The sequence below is a fragment of the Rattus norvegicus genome, chromosome 2 (assembly GCF_036323735.1).
Source record: "Rattus norvegicus strain BN/NHsdMcwi chromosome 2, GRCr8, whole genome shotgun sequence".
In the NCBI taxonomy this organism is placed as follows: Eukaryota; Metazoa; Chordata; class Mammalia; order Rodentia; family Muridae; genus Rattus; species Rattus norvegicus.
In genome coordinates this window covers 89378373-89398129 of record NC_086020.1, presented here as the reverse complement: position 1 = coordinate 89398129, position 19757 = coordinate 89378373, and the positions used below count along the sequence as shown (strand labels likewise).

The window sequence follows — 19757 nt, the reverse complement described above, 5'->3', positions numbered from 1 at the left end:
CATGTAGACTCTTGATAACAGCATACCATTAATAGTGTCAGGGAATTGGTGTTTGCTCGTGGGATGGGTCTCAAGTTGGGCTGGTTATTAGTTGGTAGTTCCCTCAGTCTCTGCTCCATCCCCTGTCTCTGAATTTCTTGTAGATAGGATAAATTTGGGGTCAAAAGTTGTGTGGGTGGGTTGGTGTCCCTATTGCTCCACTAGGGTTCCTACCTGGCTACAGAAGATAGCTTCTTATCCTCAATGCTGTGAATTGAAGGTAAGGAATCCTCATTGAATCTTGGACACCTCCCTTATCCTAGGTTTCCGTTTCTAGAGATGCCTTCTAACTCCCCACCCCTGTCAGTTGCAGATTTCCATTCATTCTCATGGCTATCTGGCCATCCTTCCTGTCCCACCCCTCTCACTGAGTTCGCTCCTTCCATCTGCTTCTTACGACTATTTTATCACCCCTTCTGAGTGAGATTCAAGTATCCTTGCTTGTGCCTTCCTTCTTGTTTAGCTTCTTTTGGGGCAGGGGAGTGAAACATGGGTATCCTGCATTTTATGGCTAATATTTGCTTATAAGTGATTACACACCATACATGTCCTTTTGGGATTGGGTTTCCTCACTCAGTTTGGCTGCAAATTTCATAATGTCTTTGTATGTAATAGTTGAATAGTATTCCATTTTATAGACCATAGTTTCGTTAGTCAATCTTCAGTTAAGGGACATCTAGTTTTTTTTGTTTTGTTTTGTGTTTTGTTTTTCGCTATTATGAATAAAGCTGCTATGAACATAGTTGAGTGTGTTTCTTTGTGGGATGGTGGAGCATATTTTCGGCATATGCCCAGGTCACTTTAACATTTTTAATTTGCTACCACTTCTTAGGTATCTGCTGTATCCTCCAACAACTTCTGTGGTCATCAACTAAGGAAGCTATCCTATTCAGTTTCATGAACTATATGCCCCATGTGCCTTCATTTTTGACAGTTCATGAGTATTATTTGCCAACTTGGTTTCCATTAATTACATGAGCTGATTTTTGTGTCTAAAAGTAAAATTATTAATTGGTCCCAACAGTTTATTGATATATTTGACTAACAATAAAAAGAGATTGTGAGAATCTGTTATGAGAAACATAAAATAATTTTTATTTTGTGTGTAATGAGGGTTATATTAAGCCTCAAGATAATACTGTTATCCATAAAAGTGAGTGTCTAAGTAATTACTAGGGAAATAGGAATAGTGTTGACAAGGTATTTATTATGTATGTGACTACTATTATTTTAATTTCTTCACCATTTCACTTTTGAGGATACTACATAGACAATATCAAATATTTCTTATTTCTTATCAGTTACACACCTCAATATAGAAAGATAAACATTTCTGCTAAACATTTTCTTTATAAGACCTCTTTTAAACTTTTATTTACTTTTTGGAAAAACCTTAGGAACCAAGATATATCTATTCCACAATTTACTGTACCATTTTAATTTCACTTATATGAATAATGCGGTTTAAAAGTAAACAAGCTTGCCTGTGATTTATGCTGTCTTCTTTATCTTTGCCAAATAAAAGTAAAAGAATCTACTCCCATTTGAATGACTCCCTATGCGGGTTTTCAGAAACAAGAGGAAATGGGAGTTGATAAAACATTCATCATCAAGCAAATTTGCTTTATAACCATCCAAGCTTCCATACAGTAAGCAGATAAATTACTCACTATTCAAGAGAGCACAATTAATTTTACTTTATACTAAACAAACCAATTTTGCATATGACTGTCTCAAAGCATCTAGAATGGCACAGCTTGTCCCTTTTCTCCCCAGGACTTGAGAAGCCAACAGGCAGCCTTTTTTTTCATATTAGAAATCCTTGTGAATATATTTTCCATTGCTTGATGATAAGAAAATTTATATTCAAGTCGTGTTTCCATATGGGTAATAACAGCACAAAACTACTTAGAGTTACTGAAGCTTTTCTTTTGTACTGGAGATAGGCTTTATAACTTTGTAGAAAAAAGATTTTCATCTATCACTTCCAAGCCCTCTTTTTTCCCTCCTGTAATCAGCATTGGATAAAATTATTTATAATTAAAGAACAAAAGAGGAAATAAAGAAAAGTGAATGAAGGGTAATAGAAAATGAATGAACTCTACAGCCTGGTGTTCTCCTTTTTAATAATGTAGGTAATTGTCAGATTTGTCATTACTTCTGAAATGTGCAGGACGGTGTGTGGATATTCTAAATCCATGACATGTCAGAACTAACCTGGAGAAATACAATGGCTGCAAACTTTGCAAACACAGCTGCAGCAGCAATTTCAGCATTTTCCATTCGTAATAAGGAAATGATTAATGCATGCTCTGGGGAAAGACTATGATTACCGTCATTTTAGCTGCCTTAGCTCACTCCTGCATGCAGGTGTTACAAATCAGACTCATATTACCATGACTGATTTTCACACAGCAGCATTCATCTGTAGGTTAATTTTATTGCTTAAGGTGCTCTTTTTCCCAGAGGTAATTGATTATTTTGGTATGCCCTTACAGATTATGTATACAACGTTCTTTATGCCACCCTTACAATAGTGTACGATTTTGACACATGAGTTCCAAATACTGTGCTTTATAGTCACGTTGATTCTTCCTATACACATGAGCACCTTCTAGAAATAGATGAACACAATTGAATAACGCTGTAATTTTTAAATATATGTTTAACATGTATATAGTATGCATGTATAGTTCCTGCATAAGGAAAAATATCAGAAGGAGTTAAGAAAAATACAAGGAAAAAAAAGACACTACCAAAACACATTGTGTCATCTTCCTGGGTTGTTATTTTTATGTAGATGAAAGTTTTATTAACACTTGTTAAGTTTTAAGTTAAGTATGATTCACTGAAGTTACTAAATTAAAATTGTAAAGCATGTTTCGATGACTCTCTCTCTCTCTCTCTCTCTATATATATATATATATATATATATATATATATGAATCAAACATCACAAATCACTTGTAAGAGTCATTGATTAGTGTTTTGGCATTCAAACCCTGTAAATGTTATCTGTAATTTAATATATTTCATAGCTCACTTACAGGCATTTCATCTGTATGTTCTGACAAATAGTCTTTTTAGGCTGAAAAGTTCCTTGCACCTAATATATTAAACATTTCAATATATCCTACCTTTCTTAGACTTCCAACATAATAATCATAGTAAGATTTCACTAAAAAATCAAAACAAAAATCTGAAATCTTGTGAATCAACCAGTTTTTCAGTGCATATCCTAAATAGTATATTTGCAAGACCCATATACTACATTAAGTACTAAGGGAAAAAACTTTCAAGGTTTTTTTCTTAATGTGAAAGCTTTAACAGTATGACTTATGCTATAAAGAACATTTTTATACATAGTTGAAACTTATGTAATTGAAAGTACAAATTTACTAAGGAAGGTGGCATCTGATGTGGTTGGTATTACTTCTCTTTGGATAATCATCAGCATAAAAGATAAATAGGATGAGAGAGAAAAACTACTGGTCAGATCCACTGAGATCAGTTTAAAGGTATCTGGGTACAAGAGAGAAATCAGACTCTGAACCCAGCTAGGGGATTCAGAATCACCAATTGCAACATTTAGTCTTGTCCTTAATTTCATGGTTTTGGTTTTTAAAACATATATTTTTTATCTGAGTCCAAGACTGGTAAAATTGGTACAATTTATGTTTTTTAATTAGTTTTCGATATACAAAATGCCCCTTTGAAACACTTCAACATTTAAATAAACACATTTTTATTAATTGGCTCATTAAGCACAATTATTTTTAAACAATCTAAAATTATGACTAGTTTGCATCTTTTTCAAGTCTCTATTGGCTTTGTCTTCTTTTTATTAATTTTTTATTCATTTACATTTCAAGTGATATCCCCTTTCCTGGTTTACCCTCCGCCAAACCCTCATCCCATCTCTCCACCCTTTTACCTTTAATAGGGTGCTCCTCCACTCACTTACCTATGCCTGCCTCACCACTCTAGCATTCCCCTACTCTGGGACATCAAGCCTCCACAGGACCCAGGGCCTTCCCTCCCAATGATGCCAGATTAGGCCATCCTCTGCTATATAGGCAGCTAGAGCCATGGGTCCCTCCATGTGTAGTCTTTCGTTAGTGGATTACTCTCTGGGAGCTCTGGATAGGCTGGTTAGTTAATACTGTTGTTTTTCCTATGTGCTTACAATCCCCTTCAGCTCCTTCAGTCCTGTTCCTAGCTCTTCCATTGGGGTCCTGGGCTTAGTTCAATGGTTAGCTGTGAATATGTGCATCTGTATTGGCCAGGTACTGGTAAAACCTTTCAGTGAACAGTCATAGCAGGCCCTTATCCGCAAGCTATTTTTGGCATCAGCAATAGTGTGGGGGCTATTATAAATAGAACTGCTATAAACATAGTGAAGCATGTGTCTGGCTATATGTTAGAGCATCTTTTAGGTGTATACCACTAGGTATACCTGGGTCTTCAGGTAGAACTATTTCCAGTTTTCTGAGGAACTGCTCGATGGTTTTCCAACGTAGTTTACCAGCTTGCAGTCCCACCAGTGATCTTCTTCCTCCACATCCTCACCAGCATCTGCTGTTACCTGAGACTAGTTTACATATTAATAGAGCATTTCATACTCTATTAAAAATGGGAACCAACAAATTTGAAAAAGTTCTTTACCAATCCTACATCCGATATCAAATATATTCAAGGAACGCAACAAGTTAGACGCCAGAGAGTCAAATAAAGAATGGGGTACAGAACTAAACAAAGAATTCTCAACTGAGAATTCCAAATGGCTAAAATCACTTAAACATTTAAGGAAATCTTCAACATCCTTAGTTATCAGGGAAATGCCCCCAAGATTCTACCTCACACCAATCAGAATGGCTAAGATCAAACTCAGGTGACAGCAGAAACTGGAAAGGATGTGGAAAACAGGAATACTTCTCCATTGCTGGTGGGACTTCTCCATTGCTGGTGGGATTGCAAGCTGGTAAAACAAAAGAGCACACATGATACATACTCACTGATAAGTATTAGCCAAAAGGCTTAGAATACCCACCACACAGCCCACAAACTATATAGAAGAAGGACGACTAAACTGTAAATGCTTTAATCCCACATAGAAGGGGAAACAAAATAATCACAGGAGGTAGTGGGAGGGGCGATCTGGGAGGGAGAGAGGGCTAGGAGGGGAAAGGGAGGCAGGAACAGGTATTGGAAGGGACAGGAAAGAAGTACCGAGGGTCAGGAAATTAAATAGAAATATGTAGCAGTGGGAGATGGGGAACTGCGGGTAGCCACTATAATATCACGGACCTCAGGGAAGCATGAGGCTGCTAGGAGTCAATGGCGATGCTTTAGCCAAAATACCCCCCCCCAATAGTGTAGATACAACCTGTAGAGAGCAACTCCAGCAGATAAACACACCCCCCCCAGTGGAGAGATGAGCCTACGATCCATCTCAAAAATTTTAACCCAGAACTGTTCCTGTCTAAAGGAAAGACAGGGGAAAAAATGGAGCAGAGATTGAAGGAAAAGCCATCCAGAAACTGTCCTAACTAGGGATCCATCTCATGTGCAGACACCAAATCCCCACACTATTGTTGATGACAAGAAGTGCTTACTGACAGGAGCCTGCTATGACTGTTCACTGAGAGGTTCTACCGGTACCTGACCAATACAGATGCACATACTCACAGCCAGCCATTGGACTGAGCTGAGCCCAGGGACCCCACTGGAAGAGCTAGGAACAGGACTGAAGGAGCTGAAGGGGATTGCAATCCCATAAGAAGAACAGTATCAACTAACCGGACCACCAAGAGCTCCCAGTGACTAAACAACCAACCAAAGAGTATACATGGAGGGAATCAAGACTCCAGCTGCCTAGGCAACAGAAGATGGCCTTATCTGACATCAATGGGAAAAGAGAGAGTCTTGATGCCACAGAGTAGATGGATGCTGAGGTGGTGAGGTGGGAGTAGGTGAATGGATGGAGGAGCACCCTCATAGAAAAAAAGGGAGAGGGGAGAGGAAGGATTGTATAGGGGATTGGGCGGGTTGTCGAGGGGTAACCAGGTAGGGGTCTATCATTTGAGATGTAAATGAGTAAAATTTTTCATAAATGAATAAATGAAGCAATTAAAGAAAAAAGAAAGCATTTCACATCAGTTATTAATTCAACATTTTAAAATTGAAGGGAGAAACATTGACCTAATTTTAAAAAAATCCTACACTTACAGTTTATAAACAATTATTTCAGTAAACACCCCCAAATAACTTCACAGTAACATTTATTTCCACGTATGAAATTAAAAATACAGATCCCATATCTATCTTTAGTTTGAGGCACTGATTAACAGAGCATATCCATAAATTTTAACACTTCTTTCTAATTGTGCCATAAATGAGGTTCCACGCAATTTATTTTATTTTTTATGTGCTTCACATTGCTTATTTATTAATAGCTTCCCAGTACACTAGTCTTTAGAAGCATACATTACAAAGTATAAATCAGTATCATCCACATACAAGGTTTTTATGAAATGTCCATTTCCATATGTGGGTCCAATGAAGAATTGTAGATCTCCTCTAATCAGTGTTTCTTGACAAGGATGTTTTTATAGTTTGTGTCTTAGAAGCTTCAGTAAGTAGTCCCATACCCATTAGTATATGGACAGAACAAATGATGTTGGTAGTTTATACAAGAAAGAGAGACATGAGGCTAGGGGATAGGCCTGGAAGGAGTTAGGAAAGGAGAAGGTGGTTGAATATGGTCAAATTACTTGTTATTCATGCATAAAATTCCAAAAGTACTAACATATATATATATATGTCATACATTTATGGTTATTACTTTTCCTCTATTTACTTTTCAGATATAACTTGTATCAACACATGCTAAAAACAATACAACATAAATTCCTGCATTTTTTAAAAATAATTTTTCTCTCAGTTTCTACAGATAAAGTGATATGAAGTAGTGTACACTAGTGCAAAAGAAGAAAAGAGAAATTGTGACATGCGGAAAAAGGAGAAAGATGGTTTCATAATGGACAGCAACATCTGAAATTCAGTTTATATAAAATCCTCAGTCATGGACAGTGCTGTTCACTTCCAGAAATACCATTTCTTCTGTGTCCCAAGCTGTACAATTGTTGTTTTATGGTTTACATTGTAAATGTGTTTTCCCTCTTGCTTATTATGTTTTTTAAGTCTTAAATTGTGAAGGATGTTAATGAATGGTGAGAGAGACACTGTATACAAATGTATATTTGTAAAAGCTATTTTTATGATTAGCATGTGTCATTGTTGATCACATTGTCATGTGGTGTTGCAATCCTACATTTAAAGCTTGTTTCCAACAATGTCATAGGGAAAATATACATTGTATGCTAGTTTTTATAATTTAATTTCAATTTATAGTTTAAAGTACCTTAGACCATGAGAAAATCTATTTGAAAAGCTATATTTCTGCCCTCTATAAGCACCATGTTTATTAATAAAGAATGCAGTTATTTCAGAAGTGATGCAAGAGTTTAAGGACTTTGGTTTGACCTGTGAGCATGCTTGTCTCTAGTGAGCTGAAATGATCCAATCATCACCTATTTCCTGAGTCTGAGCTTCTGTGGACAGTTTTCAGTACTCACAGATGAGAAGTAGATTGATAAGAAAAAGATTTTCTTGTCCTTGGATTCAAACGTTTCAGTTAGTGCACACCCCCTCCATCTGACCTCCTAGTCCTCAGAATCCTCCATTTCCAAGCATTGTGTTTTCCAAATCCTCTTGGCTATTGTCTCTCGTGCAGTGGAAATGGAAGAGACCATCCCCACAGACTATAGGCACATTCAGCACATAATTTCTTAATAAATACTGGTTCTTTTAAAACAAAGTTGGTCTTTGGTTTTTCTTTGGTTTGTGCTTGTTTTAACATTCAATGTGAACATTTTGCATCTCTACAATGGGATAAAAACAAGTCCAATAATAAAATCAGAGTGACTACACTGAAATATGTTCTGGATGTGTACTCCTCATGGCATGCCTGTGTTTTAACACACATTAACTTGCTACACAAAAGAAAACCAAATGGCCCTGCATTCTTGACAAAAGTCACCATCTAATTTTCATTTTGAGAATGTGTATGCTTCTGCGTATTGAATGATAATAAAACATTTCTAGATATAAATTTATCTACCTCATCATGAGGTCTCGATTTTCGATCAGATCATAAGTTTGTTGCTAGATATTTTCAAAGTTTCACTAAAGAGCTTATGACAATTTCCATCCACATTAGTTTTGCTACTTACACTGCTTCATTATATCAAACCATATGTTTTTACACGGGAACTGGAGAGCACCAGAATCACCCCAGTGTGGTTTTTGCTAAGTTTCTTCCTAATGACTTCAAAACAGTTTATTTCATACTGATTCTTTGTATTTTAAACATAATCAAATTCAAAAATAACTTATATCAAACGCCAACATTTTCAACTAAGATTTTGGGAGAAAAATTATGAGTCAAATTTACTAGAGAATACAAATGTGCTATTTTACTTTTTCTTGCATGTTATGTATGTTTATGTGCACACATATGTATATTGTTATTGTTTGTTTCCTTACTCTGTAGACTGTTGATATTCAAATACAATGTTTCATGCATAATAGGCAAGAATTCTACCTCTGCCACATCTCCTTTATACTTTCTTGTTTGAGAGGAGTGGATTGAATTTTTAGAAATTCGAGCAATAACAGCTAAGATCCAGATTGAAAGGCTCTCTAGCAGACCCAAGCACTGCAGACAGATTTTGCCCTCTCCCCATCCCTCTCCCTTTGTAAACCTTTTGGTTATATTTTCAAGTTAGCTCTCAATGTCTCTTCCTTTATTTGACCACTGACTTATTCCTGAGACAAATAGCCAAGGATCAAGTATCAATCCTTTAAGATCCTTAAGATCAAAATTCATCATTTGGCTACAATGGCTAACCTGCTATCTTTTCAGGAATAACCAATTCATACTAGCACAAACTTCCTCCTTTTCTCCTTAAAATCCCATTCCTGCAAAAAAGCACTTGCTGCTTGCTCTCTTCATTTGCTCCATCCAGAAGCAACCTCCACCCACTTATTTGTCCCTCAATGGTAATAAATCTCCATTGTGCTGAGAACTTGTTGCCTGAGTATGTATATACCAACTCTGAGGAGACCCCTTGCACAGATTATCATTGCTCATCCCTTGTTTGGAAACATGAAAAGCATAAGATGGCTATAGTAAGTTACAAGACAAGGTGAGACTAATCAAAGCTTGATTCAATGTGTTATATTGTTTTATGTATACTGATTTACTTCCAAATATGCATATTTTGTATGAATAATGGGATGCTTCCTTGCCTACACTGTGTACCAGGAAATAGCATCTATGAGTATTTTCCAAATATGTCATCTATCTGCCTTTATAGTAGTCAATAAAGACAAATGATACCACCATGGTGAGGTCAACTATGGTTGTAGCTACATATATTTTTTCTCTAATGATTTAAAGAATAAAAAACAAACAAACAAAAGGTAAAACCAGGGAAATCCAAGATCTCAACACTGAGTCAGGCTTTCCTAAAAGCAGAAACACATACACAGCAAATCACTCAGCTTCTCATGTGGGAAGGACATCCTGGCTAGAATCAAAACTTTTGTTGTTTGGGGTTGGATGAGTCTTCATTTCTTTCTCAGAACCGGCTGTCTGGGACTGTATTGCACCAGACTGAATGACCCATAGAAATTCAGGGAAATTAATTACTTTCCACCCCAAGAAATTCCTTACCAACCTTATTAGAGATTTGGAAGTATCACATAACAGTTGCTCTGGGGTGAAAAAGAGTAAGATTTAGTTTTATAGGGTTCACTTAGATCCAACACAGCTCAAACACCAAGTCGATACAAAAACCAAAACTTGATTATAGTTAAGCTGCTACTGATTGATCAGGGATGCAGAACAGACTCAGGAGTTGAACTCTGACCAAGCTAGAATGTTCCAGATAGTCTAATTTTGAAAAGCACATAAACCTGCACAAAGTTACAGTTACATTTTTCCACCAATCAGGATTCAGGGATGAGGGACTTTCCTAGGAACATTTCTTTATCCTGTTCTCATTATTTGTTTGTTTGTTTGTTTGTTTTTCAACTGTGGTCGGGTGACTTGCCTATCATTCACGTTTTAACTTGTCAACCAAGTTATCAATTATCCACAAACATGTGTTTCTCTCTGTGAAGTAGGATGTCAGCTATCCGGGGAGCTCTTGGAACATTAAACTTTGTTTGACCTTTATTCAAAATGGAAATTTTACTCAAATTGCTTGAGTTTGGTTTCTTCTTAAATTCTCACTTTTCTTTGTATATTGTTCAAATCCTTCTGTTCCAGGGTATAAGGGATTGCATTTGATCTTTAAGACTATGAGGATAACTAAGTTAACTCTAAACTATATACATTTAACTAGGGCATTGCAACTTCAAGGTGCTGTGAGGAACAAGAGGAAAGGAGGGCCAATGCTCCTGATAATATGGTGGGTAAGATGGTTAGCCAAGGGGACTAAACAAAGAAATTCTGGAACCAGTTACCAGCCCATCCCCTTTATTTCTCCCTATGCAAGAAGTTTTTATTTTTATTTTTAATTTATTTTTACCTTTTTATTTTTGCTAAGGTGTCTCACATTACTCTAGAGTGATTGGCGTAACAACTACAAGTTTTCCCCAAAGGGAATATACTTTTGGCTTACGATTTTCAGCCTGTTAAAGGGCAAGGACAGTGTATTCTCTTCTGTAACTACTTTCAGATGAAACTGGAGCTTTGGTTGTCAGGACCAAGGAAAGCTGAAAGGCTGTTCAAAGGCTGGGCAATGGGGCATTTTCAACAACACCTGATTTTCTTATCCAGCTGAAGGAACTGGGTGCAATTACATCAGTGGGAATGTTTTCCTCAGCTTTCCACAAGTCCAGCATTCAGCAGTTTGCAGTCTGTAGGTATTCCCTGGATGGTGTCTGTCAGCCAAGTGCAGATCTGCTGAGACAAATGTAGACTATGTACAAAAGTTCTTAGTAATTGAGGAAGGAGAGGAACCTCAGTTCTGGAGAAGTAATCCTTTTCTTAGGAATAGAGAAGGGCAGAAATTTAGGCTATACTTATCTGGAGTTCATTTGACCTCTGACAGGCAGATCCAAGCCTTAAATGATTTTTTTTTAATTCCATGAAACTAACATGAATTGTTATTTACTGAAAAACATAAAAACTTTATATACATTAGCATTCCAAATGTATTGAAATTCACATTGTATAAAAAGGGCATTTAACAGATATCTGTAAAATAGCTAGAACATATTTAACCAAAGGAAATTTAAAATCTTAAGTTTTTGACTGAACAGTAAGTGGTCAGTATTCTACCAGTTAATCAGAGTTCCATTTATGAAAATCTCATTGTAACAATATATTTTTACAGTTTGCATTTATATATCTTAAATCATTTTTGAGACCCTTAGAACTTACTAAGTTGTTACAGCCATAGACTTTGCATGGCCTTTGGACCATTTTTAAAAATCTAATCATTTACTAGAAACATGAGAAGTTATAGTTGAAATCAGTCATTGTGAAGCATGTTCTTCTGTGAAAAGCTACATCTAAATCATGTTTATCCTTTAAGATGAAGCCTATGGACAAAGTAAACTTGTCTGCCTTTTCTTAATAAGAGAACTAATATCTTTAATTAACTAATGAACTAACATTGCAGTAGTAGCCTTGGGGGAAGAAGATGATTGTCTGCTGTTGCCTAACTGACAAAGCTACAATTAGCCATGCTATATAGATCACATATTAATGAATGTATTACAATACAAATATATGAAGAACTTTTAAATGTTCCTTAGTTTTATAAATTTATTTTAAAGGCTGTTTTCTAAAAAAAAAAATCATTTTAAATTTTCTGTAAAACCAAAAAAATATGTTGAAGTAATGTCTTTGTGCACTGTGTAAAGATTATCTTTTTATTGAAATCCAGATCTCTACATAAGCAGATATTGGAGTACAGGACTGACTTTGGTATTGTTTATTATTTTTTGAAGCATCACCTGTCTCAGTGTTCTGTAAACATTCTTCTCTATCATCTTCTGATTGATCAATAAAGAGCTTACCAGCCAATTATCTGGGCAGAAGAGAATAGTTTGGAACTTCTGCTTTGAGTCAGGGGAGAGGTTCCCAGGGAGAAGAGAGAGTGGAAGAACCAGAGGAGAGGAGTGTGTAGAGAAACCATATGAAGAGGACTAGAGGATTCACCATGAGATTTCAATAAGAGAGCAGTAATGAGGACTCTCATGGAGCAGAGCAAGCCAGGGCCAGGCTCAGATTGAAGATAAAGGACCATGTGCCTAGAAAATAGATAGCTTAGGAGGCTAGAATAGCTCAGAACCTGCCCAGATAGGCTTGCAGCTTGTTACCAAAATACCAGGTCTATGGGTCAATTAGTTGGGAGCTAGAACTGGCTACTGTAGGCATAGAAATGCTCTGTAGTTATTTTGTTATAAAGGAAGTTGAAGAAAAAAAACAAAGAATTACAGATACACCAAAAGGTAAAAACATTTATAATATCTCAATTGCGTGATTTTGCAATATCTAAATAAAGTTTATTTTCTTTCCCCCAACACAAAGCACAACCATAATTTGTAGAAGCCAAAAGCTGATTTTAGCAGTGTACGCAATTTAGTGTCTTTAAAATCAATACCAAGTGGATTTCTCTTGTTCCGTAAAGTTTTGCTGCCAGCAAGGTACATTATTGTATATAAGCAGATGGAGGTGCAGTTTTAATACCTCATCATTTTAAATCATATCTTTTACAAATCTGTTTTTTTAAATGGAACAGTAATTATATGAAAATCTTATTCTAATTTAAAAGTATCTTTGGAGACCCGTTTCCTAAGTAGCTCATGCCATTTCATGCTACCTCAAACAATTCCGACTCTGAGTTCAAAGTTTTAAGCTAAGATTTTGCTACAGGTGCTACTTATTTTTAACCATATCTAATAATTTATAAGCCAATATTCTATAATCAAGACATAGAGAACATATTAAACTCATACCCTTAAGAATATCAGAAACAGAGTTCCTGGCGGCGGGGATTGGAGTAGCCAAAGGCCTGTGGAGTAACATGCCTAAGTTTTATTGTGACTACTGTGATACGTATCTTACCCATGGTTCTCCGATTTGAGGAAGACACACTGTAGTGGTCCGAAATACAAAGAGAATGTGAAAGACTATTACGAGAAATGGATGGAAGAGCGGGCCCAGAGCCTGACTGAGAAAACAGCGGCTGCATTTCAACAAGGAAAGAAATCTCCAGTTCCATTCTCTGCTCCTCTACCTGCAAGGGTCATCATCCCACCTTCCCCCAGTCTCTTGGGTCCTCCTCTGCCAGACATGATGTCTGCACCGCACATGGGAGCCCCCCCCCCCATGATGCCAATGATTGGTCCTCCTCTTCCTGGGATGATGCCTGTGGGACCAGCTCCTCAGATGAGACCACCCATAGGAGGCCACATGCCTATGATGCCTGGGGCTCCAATGATGAGACTTCCCGCCTGCCCTATGATGGTACCAACATGTCCTGACATGACCCGGCCAGTAAGATAAGAGCAGAAGCAGTCTTTATTGTTTTGTATTGCTTGTATTTTTTGCTATTTCACCAGGAGATTTTGGTGCTGAGCCTGAGTGTTTATAAGATGCATGACAAGGAACTTCCCTTCCCAATAGAGAGAACACTTCTGGAGAGAGAAGTGATAGAAAATAGTGCGGTTTTCACTTATATTGTGAAATGTGAAAATAAAATCGTCAATTCTTTTAGTTAAAAAAAAAAGAATATCAGAAACAAACATGTAGCAGCCACATGAATTTTTATGTTTAAAATGGACAAAACTTTCCTTATTTCCTCCAGCTGTAACTTGAAGGGAGAAATGCCAAGCTATCTGCTGAATTCTCATGGGCACAACAGCTTGGAGCTAGACTAACTGCACCACCAAGGGCGGTGACAGTACTTATGCCCCAGACTTTGCCATCAGCTTGATTCAGGCAGAAGGCAGGGCTACATCAGTAGCACTCAGTTTTATTAGTTTTTGTCATCCTGATTCATCTGCTTTTTTCTGGAAATCTTTAAAACGAGTCAAGGGGTGAAAAGCTGGCAAATGGAGTTTCGTCAATTTTTCCAAATATGAAAAAAAAAAAAAATCAGGGCTGGAGAGATGACTCAGCAGTTAAGAGCCCCGACTGCTCTTCCAGAGGACCTGAGTTCAATTCCCAGCAACCACATGGTGGCTCACAACCATCTGTAAAGAGATCCGATGCCCTCTTCTTGTGTGTCTGAAGTGTATTTATATATAATAAATGAATAAATCTTTAAAAAAATAACAATCAAACTAAAACCTGCAGACACAAACTGACAAACATGGAGAGGCTGGCATACAGAGGATAACCACTGGAGTGGAGGAGGAGATGGGAGAGACACAGGTTTCCCACCAATGGGACCCAGAACTACGTGTTACCCCAATAGGAACAAGAGTGTAGTCAGGACATCACTTGTCTCTGATCTAGGAGCAATGTTGCATCCAGTTTCTCATTTCTTGAGTCCCACAAAGATGCCAAGCAAAAAAGAGAAGATAGGCTTGCCTCCGCAGGTCTTGGACATCAAAAATGAAGACCCAGTAGTGCATGATTACAAACCAGAGACTAAGTGATTGGATTCCCAGCCAATGCACCCAATGTTATGGGATCTAGAGCCAACACAGCTTGAACACCAGTCAAAACACAATTTTATTGTAATCAAGCTGATAATGATTCATAAGGGATGCAAAATAGACTCAGGAGCTGAACTGTGACCCAAGCCAGAATGTTTTAAGCCTGAAAATCACAATCATCTGTGCAAAGTTACAGTTACATTTTCCCACCAATAAGTATTCACAGATAAGGGGACCTTCCTAGGAAATGACTTTGTGGTATGTTTGTTCTTTCTCATTGGTTGTATTATTCAACTGTAGTGGGGTGACGTGCCAATCATTCGTGTCTTCACTTGCCAACCAAGATATCAGTTAGTATACATGACTCTATCTGCCAAGTAAGATGGCAGTTACTCAGGTAAGTCTTTGGAAGTTAACCTTTGCTTAACTCCTATTCAGAATTGAATTTTTAATCAAAATGGCTTTAGGTTGGATCCTTCTGACATTGGTAAAGAAGAAACGGCATAAAGGCCTCCATCTTAAATATTTAAATGAAAAGTACATTCATCTAAAGACGCTTCTTCCTATCTCCCTTTTGAGGAGCTCTTTGAACTCATAGTCACACAGTATGATATTTAAAATATAGTATTATCATAAATTATAAAGAACATGATCATTTCTATCATGATCATCAAATATTCTGAGAAGAATAAGCCTTTAAAGTATGCAAGAAGAATTATTCTTATTAGATGTATTACCTCTCTCATAAACCTGTTGATACCATCAGCCTTTTTTTTTATGGTAAAGATATAAGCATATGCATATTCAGGCAAGTACTCATACACATAAAATGAGTAAATTTAAAATAAATACAAAACTACTAGATAGGAACTTTATTAGGGCAGAAAATAAATGAGAGATGGGGAGAAAGCAAAACAGCCTCCCTGACAGGGTTGCTGAGGGAGACAGGGTGGAAGAGAGAACTCATCAGAGATGCAATCTTCCTAGAAGTTCCTTGAGAATATCAACTTAAGATTGTCTGAGTCACCACAACAAAGGAGAAATTTGACTTCTCATAACCTGTTAAAAATGATGGAAAATTTTAGGTCATTAGATTTAGCTTAACATAGTATATATGACAAATTCAGGGAAGTGGTAATTGTGCATACAGATTACTTCTTAACTTTCTGCCTCAGAGAGAACTATACTGAGTCATGAAACTTGTCTCGAGCCCAATGTCCCGCCAGCAAGAACGACGTGAGGCAACAGGATTCTTCTGTGAACAAGCCTTTACTGTGTTACAGCTCTTCTTAGTGTTACAGCTCTCTTGAACAGGGACCCCGAGCAGAAAAGTCGCTCGCCTTATATACACAACAGTATGCTAATTATCTCTCAGGGATTGGTGGGGCATGGATCACCCCACTATCACCCCACTACTTGTCCTCCAGGGATTGGCGGAGAATGAATCACGCCATTAGCATGGTACTGCCCCTCATTAGCATATTAACGGTCAACTGACACCTGGGCAAAAACCGCACATGTGCAGTACCGTTATTCACCACTGGAGGGCGCCCTACATCTCATTATCGTATGGACGCCCTAGCAAGGGGACAAAGCCTGCACATGCGCAGTAAGTTGTCGACATCCAGACAAGGCTGGATGTCGGCGCCATCTTTGTTTCGCCACGCCACTCTCTACAGAAACTGTTCAGAGAACAAATTTGTCCTGTTTATGCGTGCCTATATACTGACACTTGCTACATAAAAGTTAAGAAAAACATCTGCTTGAATGTAAGTTTATTGCTAAGGACAGTACTAATTCAGTGTCAAGAGAACAGTTGTAGAAGTAAAAAATATTATCTTTTTATTAATTTTTTTATTTCTTTTACAGTCCAGCCATTGTTCCACCCCAATCCCTCCTCCCATAGTTCCTTGGCCTATTCCTCCTCCCCCTGTCTCTAAGAGGATGTTCCCCAGGACTCCCCACTCTCTGGGGCCTCAAGTCTCTCAAGGGTTAAGTGTATCTTCTCTCACTGGAGGTTACATATGTGAGGGAGGCAGGGGGCGGGTAGGACAAGCTCATGCCTGGTTGATGGCTCAGGGTCTTACAGATCTCAGGGTTCTGGGTTAGTTGAGACTGCGGGCCTTCCTATGGGGTTGGCCTCCTCCTTAGCTTCTTCCAGTCTTTACCCAATTCAGCCACAGGGTTTCTGACTTCAGTCCAATGGTTGGGTATCAATATCTGCATCCTTCTCATTCAGCTACGTGTTGGGCCTCTCAGAGGATGTCTGTAAACACATCACAGCATTAGTAAGAATGTCAGACATTTTAGCCTCCCTTGAGATGGATCTCAAGTTGAGTCAGTCACTGGACCCCCTTTCCTTTAGTCTTTTCACCATTTTTTCCCTGAAATTCAAAAGATGCCCCTCCACAGTGACACGTGCTCCTCTATCTTCATAGTGGCCTTAGCAATGATAGCCAAAAGCTGGAAACAACCCAGATGGCCCATAAACTAAGAATGGATACAGAAAATGTGTTTTATTTATACAATGGAATACTATTCAGTTATTAAGAACATCATGACTTTTGCAGGCAAATGAAAGAAACTAGAAAATATCATCTCATCTGAGTAAAGTAACTCAAACCCAACAGGACAAGTATGGTATGAACTCAGGAATGAGTGGATATTAGCCATAAAAGTACAGAATACCTAGGATAAAATCCACACAAATCAAGAAGATTAACAAACAGAAGAAACCAGTGAGGGTTCTTCAATCCCACTTGTGAGGGAGAAGAAAATAATCACAGAAGGTAGAAGGAGGGAGGGATCTAGGTGGGAGAGGGGAGGGGAAATGGGAAACATGATCAGGTATAGGGGTGCAGATAGGAGCAAAGCCCTGGTGGCCAGCAGAATAAATGGAAATATGCAACCTTGGGGGATGGAAGGTAAGAGGACCCTCTAAAAAATATCAGAGACTTGGGAGGTGAGAGACTCTCAGGATTCAAAAGGATGGACTTTAGATGAAATGCCCAACAGTGGGGACAGGGAACTTGTGGAGTTCAGCTCCAGTAGAAAGACTGTGCATCAAGTGAATGGATGGGATTGCCACATTCCAAAATTCTGATCAATAATTGTTTCTGTCTAAAAATGTATCTTAAAATAAATAAGAGAATATGACAAGAAAATATAACAAGAACAAACACTGTGTGTTTGGAAGTTTAGAAACTGTAGAGTAAATTTCTGTAAATAGAAAAAAGAAATAGAGATAAAAGGAGACTTGTATAAGTCAAATTATAGTGGATGTGGTTTATAGAGCACTCCCCACCAGTATTAATGTCCACAAAGTTCAGCAAATCAATCATGGATTGCCTTGGTTTCCTTACTGCTCAAGAGAAAGTAGTATTCACAGTTTTCAATGAAATATACTACTTTGTTGTTGTTTTGTTCATTCAAGTGTGAATTTGACAGTATGCAAGAAAGACAGAAATATCTGTAGTGAACCAAAAGAAAATCTGTTAGTTTTTTCTATTACTGTGATAAAACACCATCATCAAAATCAACTTGGGAAAGAAAGGGTTTGTTTCAGTTTACATGTACACATCATAGCCCATCATGAAAGGAAATTATGATAGAAACAGAAAAGAGGAACTGAGGCAGAGACTGCAGAGGATGCTGCTTAGTAGCCTGCTCCGCATGCCTTCTTTAGTTTGTTCTCAAATACAACCCACGACCACCTGCCCAGGAGTGGCACTACCCAGAGTGGGCTGGGTTCTCCCATATCATTTCAAGACAGTACCCCACAGACTGTTTGCTTACAGGGCAGTTTTTAAAAATTATTTTTAATTAAAAACAGATTCTTCTCCCATAAAATACCTCCCGACCACATTTCCCCTCCTTCAACTTTTCCCAGCCCTCTCCATCTCTCCTTTCCCCCAGATTCATTCCGTTTCCTCTTCAGAAAAGAGCAGGCTGCCAAAAGTCAACAGCCAAAGAGGACAAAAGAAGACTCATTAAGACAAAAGCCCTAATCCAGGGTAGAAGAGGCAATCCAGTAAGAGAAGAATAATGTCAGCAACAGGGAAAATAGTCAGAGACACATCTGCTCCCACTGTTAGGAGTCCCACAGAAACTTGAAAGTATATTGACATTTTATTATCATTCCTACAAGTGTTTAAGTTCATGTGACGTTAGCAAAAGCAACCAGCTTTAGGTTATTTCATATCTCAGGGGAAATAGTATTATGAGTATATATTGGGGGATAATGTTCCTATATCTGTTACACTTTAAATATTAGAAAATGTCTGGATCATACATGGAAAAGAGTAAGACTTGATTTAGCTACTGAGATTATCTTAACATACAGGATTTTTTTGAGATATTTTCAAGGGTTTAAGATACTGTCTATGTCACAGCCAGAATACAGCAAACACAGAGGCGAATGCCAGCAGCAAACCACTGAACTGAGAATAGGACCCCCGTTGAAGGAATCAGAGAAAGAACTCGAAGAGCTTGAAGGAGCTCGAGACCCCATATATACAACAATGCCAAGCAACCAGAGCTTCCAGGGACTAAGCCACTACCTAAAGACTATACATGGACTGACCCTGGACTCTGACCTCATAGGTAGCAATGAATAGCCTAGTAAGAGCACCAGTGGAAGGGGAAGCCCTGGGTCCTGCTAAGACTGAACCCCCAGTGAACGTGATTTTTGGGGGGAGGGCGGCAATGGGAGGAGGATGGGGAGGGGAACACCCATAAAGAAGGGGAGAGGGAGGGATTAGGGGGATTTTTGCCCGGAAACCGGGAAAGGGAATGACACTCGAAATGTATATAAGAAATACTCAAGTTTAGGGGCTGGGGATTTAGCTCAGTGGTAGAGCGCTTACCTAGGAAGTGCAAGGCCCTGGGTTCGGTCCCCAGCTCCGGAAAAAAAAAAAAAAAAGAAATACTCAAGTTTAAAAAAGAAAAAAAGATACTGTCTATGTGTGCATGTA

General features: G+C 38.0%; 1 protein-coding gene and 1 pseudogene across 12 annotated transcripts in view; both read left to right on the top strand.

Moving 5' to 3' along the window:
- The window catches only part of Ralyl (RALY RNA binding protein-like), a 791470-nt gene extending 783552 nt beyond the window's left edge, over positions 1-7918 (top strand). For all 12 annotated transcript variants that reach the window (XM_017590724.2, XM_063281532.1, XM_017590727.3 and 9 more), the window contains one exon: positions 6983-7918. In XM_017590724.2, the coding sequence (XP_017446213.1) occupies positions 6983-7000 (18 nt within the window). In that variant the 3' untranslated portion in view covers positions 7001-7918. The remainder of the gene's footprint in view (positions 1-6982) is intronic.
- Positions 7919-8058: 140 nt separating this feature from the next.
- LOC134485879 (U1 small nuclear ribonucleoprotein C-like) lies at positions 8059-19451 on the top strand (annotated as a pseudogene).
- Positions 19452-19757: the final 306 nt, after the last annotated feature.